The sequence below is a fragment of the Etheostoma spectabile genome, chromosome 11 (assembly GCF_008692095.1).
Source record: "Etheostoma spectabile isolate EspeVRDwgs_2016 chromosome 11, UIUC_Espe_1.0, whole genome shotgun sequence".
Lineage (NCBI taxonomy): Eukaryota > Metazoa > Chordata > Actinopteri > Perciformes > Percidae > Etheostoma > Etheostoma spectabile.
In genome coordinates, this window is record NC_045743.1 from 22,779,895 (window position 1) to 22,782,274 (window position 2,380).

Sequence of the window (2,380 nt, forward strand, 5' to 3'; positions counted from 1 at the left end):
AGTCCTCAGATTGGACAGATAGTCTAGCTAGCTGTCTGGGTTTACCCTGCAGAGATTAGATTTTCTGGGATTCTTACCTAAATGTAGTAGCCGTGCAAACTGAAGGTTAATTGAATGTCCAGCCTTTCCACAAAAACCTGGATTTGTGATATAAGTGTGCCGGTCTGTGAATGTGATGCATGTTGCTGTCCTCCTGTTCCCCAGTGTACGTGGTCTTCAGCCTGCTGGCGGCTTTCTGTGCCCTGGGCTTCCTCGTCATTGGACTGGTCATCTACGGCGCTCAGCAGAGCTTTGAATGACGAGGACAACGCCTCCCCCGTAACCTTGGTAACTGATCCATCTGTGTGTTACACATTTTGCACTTAAAATACTCCACGTGCACACAGAGAGAATGTGCCACCGTGCTGGTCTAACAGGGAGGTGTGTTCAGGTGCATTCTGGGCGTGCTGGTCTTACAGGGAGGTGTGTTTAGGTGCATTCTGGGCGTGCTGGTCTTACAGGGAGGTGTGTTCAGGTGCATTCTGGGCGTGCTGGTCTTACAGGGAGGTGTGTTCAGGTGCATTCTGGGCGTGCTGGTCTTACAGGGAGGTGTGTTCAGGTGCATTCTGGGTGTGCTGGTCTAACAAGGAGGTGTGTTCAGGTACATTCTGGGCGTGCTGGTCTTACAAGGAGGTGTGTTCAGGTGCATTCTGGGTGTGCTGGTCTTACAGGGAGGTGTGTTCAGGTGCATTCTGGGCGTGCTGGTCTTACAGGGAGGTGTGTTCAGGTGCATTCTGGGCCTGCTGGTTTTACAGGGAGGTGTGTTCAGGTGCATTCCGGGCGTATTGCTATCTTGAGGCAGCGGGAAGTGATCACGCCATTGACCAACAAAAACCTCTAAAGTCAATAACGCAGCATTACATTATTAGTCATAAACTAAGATATTGGACAAATTAAAATTCCTACTTGATGATGGCGCCAGATGAAAAGTCTGAGTCTGAGTTCTACCAGTTCATCCTGAAGGGAACATGAATGTGTGTAGATCATTTCCTTGTAATACATTTCACCAATGTATAGTTCTGCGTTAAACAACCATGCTGTCACAATAATGTGTTAATTGATGAATTCAGGATTAATTCTGTCTCTGACTCTTTCTCTCTCCTCTCCATGCATACATCCTCCTCCAGGGCTCCCTCTCTCACTGTCCGTCCACTGAGGACCGGCTCTAAGGAAGGACAGGACGACTGCTCAGTGGCTCTTTTTGGTTGGAGTTGGTTTGGTTGTCTGCTTTTGAGAAAATGTGAAGAAGAAGTTGAGGGGTAACGTTTATGGTTTACTATCATAGTGAGATGTTTTTATTGTCCTGTTTCTATGCCAATATTTCTAATGTCCTCTGATCTACTGGCTTTCTGAAATTAGTTTGAGATGGATGAAATTGCTGTCTGTTATAAAACAGTTTCCTTCTACTGCGGGGACTTCATTTGCAAATAGAACTGCATAACTAGAGGAAATGATTATGAACAAAACAGAACTCAAAAGTTCACTTTAGAAATAACTGATGCATTAGACCCTGAACATCATAAGAACAGGCATAACACGTCTGGGTATAATTGCTGAATGCACTTGTTTTATTATTGTAAATTAACTTAAATGCTGTCATGTTTTCTATTGTTACTGATCTTACATGTATTTTTCTTGAGTGCAATATAATCATAACCATCTGGTAAATAAAGCATGGTATCCCGTAGAAGAGTTGTCCGACTTCTTTCTGACTGGCTCTTGGTGGGGTCTGACGGGGCCGGTTGGGGGGGGGGGGGGGGGGGGGGGGGGGGGGGGGGGGGGGGGGGGTGATGCACAGTGGCAATAATAGTCACAATAAAGATAATGGAACAGTGACTAAAAATTGTAGTAGTATTTCATGTCATAGCAGGGCGCTGCAGGGCGTTACAGGGTGTAGGGTAGCACAGCAGGGCATAGCTGGACGTAGCAGGGTGGAGTGCAGCAGGACCATGGCGACAGCCCCAACCAAGATCTGGGTGCCATCCTAATACAAGGAAAGAAAGAAAGAAAACATAAAGACCCCCCAGAGCTAGGTTAGTAACAGGCATTTCTGGGACGGGATACACATGGATAAAGATAAAGGAGAGGGGAGCTCAGTGTGTCAAAGAAAGGAAAGAAAATCCCCCGGCAGTCTAGAACCATAACAGCAGAACTAAGAGAGACAGGTTACAGGTTAAGGAGACGCTGCAACTCCTCACTCCCTTACTATAAGCTTTATCAAGGAGGAGGGTTTTCAGGTTATTCTTAAATGTGGTGATCCCCCCTGAAATCTGCGCCCCGAAACCAGACTGGGACCTGGGAACTGGGACTCTCCACAGGAGAGGAGCCTGATAGCTGAACG

The 2,380-nt window shown here is 46.9% G+C and overlaps 1 protein-coding gene across 1 annotated transcript in view; it reads left to right on the forward strand.

Annotated features, from left to right (window-relative positions):
* The window catches only part of LOC116698090 (interferon alpha/beta receptor 2-like), a 22,913-nt gene extending 22,613 nt beyond the window's left edge, over positions 1–300 (forward strand). Inside the window, exon 6 of the mRNA XM_032529865.1 lies at positions 205–300. Within this exon, the coding sequence (XP_032385756.1) occupies positions 205–299 (95 nt within the window). The 3' untranslated portion in view covers position 300. The remainder of the gene's footprint in view (positions 1–204) is intronic.
* Positions 301–2,380: the final 2,080 nt, after the last annotated feature.